Source organism: Nanorana parkeri, unplaced genomic scaffold, assembly GCF_000935625.1.
Source record: "Nanorana parkeri isolate BGI_ZX_2015 unplaced genomic scaffold, ASM93562v1 scaffold908, whole genome shotgun sequence".
Lineage (NCBI taxonomy): Eukaryota > Metazoa > Chordata > Amphibia > Anura > Dicroglossidae > Nanorana > Nanorana parkeri.
Genome location: NW_017307176.1, coordinates 367,291 through 368,446, shown reverse-complemented (window position 1 = coordinate 368,446; position 1,156 = coordinate 367,291). Strand labels below are relative to the sequence as shown.

Below are 1,156 nucleotides of genomic sequence, written 5' to 3'. Positions count from 1 at the left end.
ACATACGTGTATAACTAATAATAAAATACATTGCAGATCCTATATAAACATACAAAAATATATAAAAGCAAAGTAAATGTACCAGTTCCATCTAGTATCAGAATATGGCATGCACCTCCTTACCTGCAGTGCACTGTTCAGGAAGCAGCTATTTTGTCCCGGTTCATTAATCAGGCCCTTGCTTGGAGCGATGGATATGGAATTGCGTGGGGTAAACATCTCATGCACCCCTCCTCGACCCGTAGAGAAATAACTCCTCTTCCAAGACATCATCGAGGACAGTGTGAGAAAAGTAAATAAATAAAGCCACCCACGATTCAAGTGATGCTATATCCAAGATTCTTCTTTGAGATGAAAGCCTTAGAACAGGTCACCAGGAACAAACAGAGGAATGCTACTTTCAACTCCACCCATTGAGAACGAGCCAAGTATACAAGTGTTGCTGATGCAGGAATAGTAGATATAGAATACTTTGATAGAATTAGGAGAAGCAAGACCTGCTCTAATTAAACAACGTTAGAAAATCTTCCAGGAAGAGCCAGCATCAGAGAACATTAAACACTATAGGTTATTTTAGAAGCGTTCGAGGATGAGCAGATTCATGTCCAGCTGAGTTTAAAGTACAAGGAAGGAGGAGTCTTAATTCCCTCCAGCTCTCTCTTCGGGATGAACAGGAACAGAGAAACAAAGTGAAAAAAAAAACTGGAAACAACTTCTACCCACACAGCACCAACACTTCGCACATGATTAGGAGCCCCCCTGTGGAGCACTAGGGGGAGTAAAACAGACAACTTCAGCTAAGGCAGGTTGCAACACAAAATCATAGGAATCTCTTCTGTTTGCTTTAGATTTTACCCAAACTAGACGCAAAGGCTTTTAGACATTGAAGTTCTCACAGATCACAGCTTTTTCTTGTCTTGTTTTCTTTCTAAATGTAAAATCCCAGGAAGTAAAAAAAGGACTAAATGGGAGGGAGGTTATATCCAAAGTGTTGCCTCAATTACAACTGGTGTGCTGCCAAGTCTGGCAAACCTCACCTCCCACAGTAAACTGGCACCTGCGAAGATGACAGGGAAACACAAAATGACAAGGAAGATTTTGAGAGGATATTATATAACCTGTGGGCTGTTTTGGGCAGCGACTCTGGGATTGTCAC

General features: G+C 41.3%; 1 protein-coding gene across 8 annotated transcripts in view; it reads right to left on the bottom strand.

The window, feature by feature from the left end:
- The window catches only part of USP54 (ubiquitin specific peptidase 54), an 82,353-nt gene extending 81,472 nt beyond the window's left edge, over positions 1 to 881 (bottom strand). For 6 of the 8 annotated variants that reach the window (XM_018566012.1, XM_018566013.1, XM_018566014.1 and 3 more), the window contains exon 1: positions 124 to 880. In XM_018566012.1, coding sequence (XP_018421514.1) covers positions 124 to 273 — 150 coding nt within the window. In that variant the 5' untranslated portion in view covers positions 274 to 880. Of the gene's footprint in view, positions 1 to 123 lie in introns of all 8 variants that reach the window. The other 2 variants (XM_018566017.1, XM_018566019.1) reach the window with 2 other exon arrangements.
- Positions 882 to 1,156: the final 275 nt, after the last annotated feature.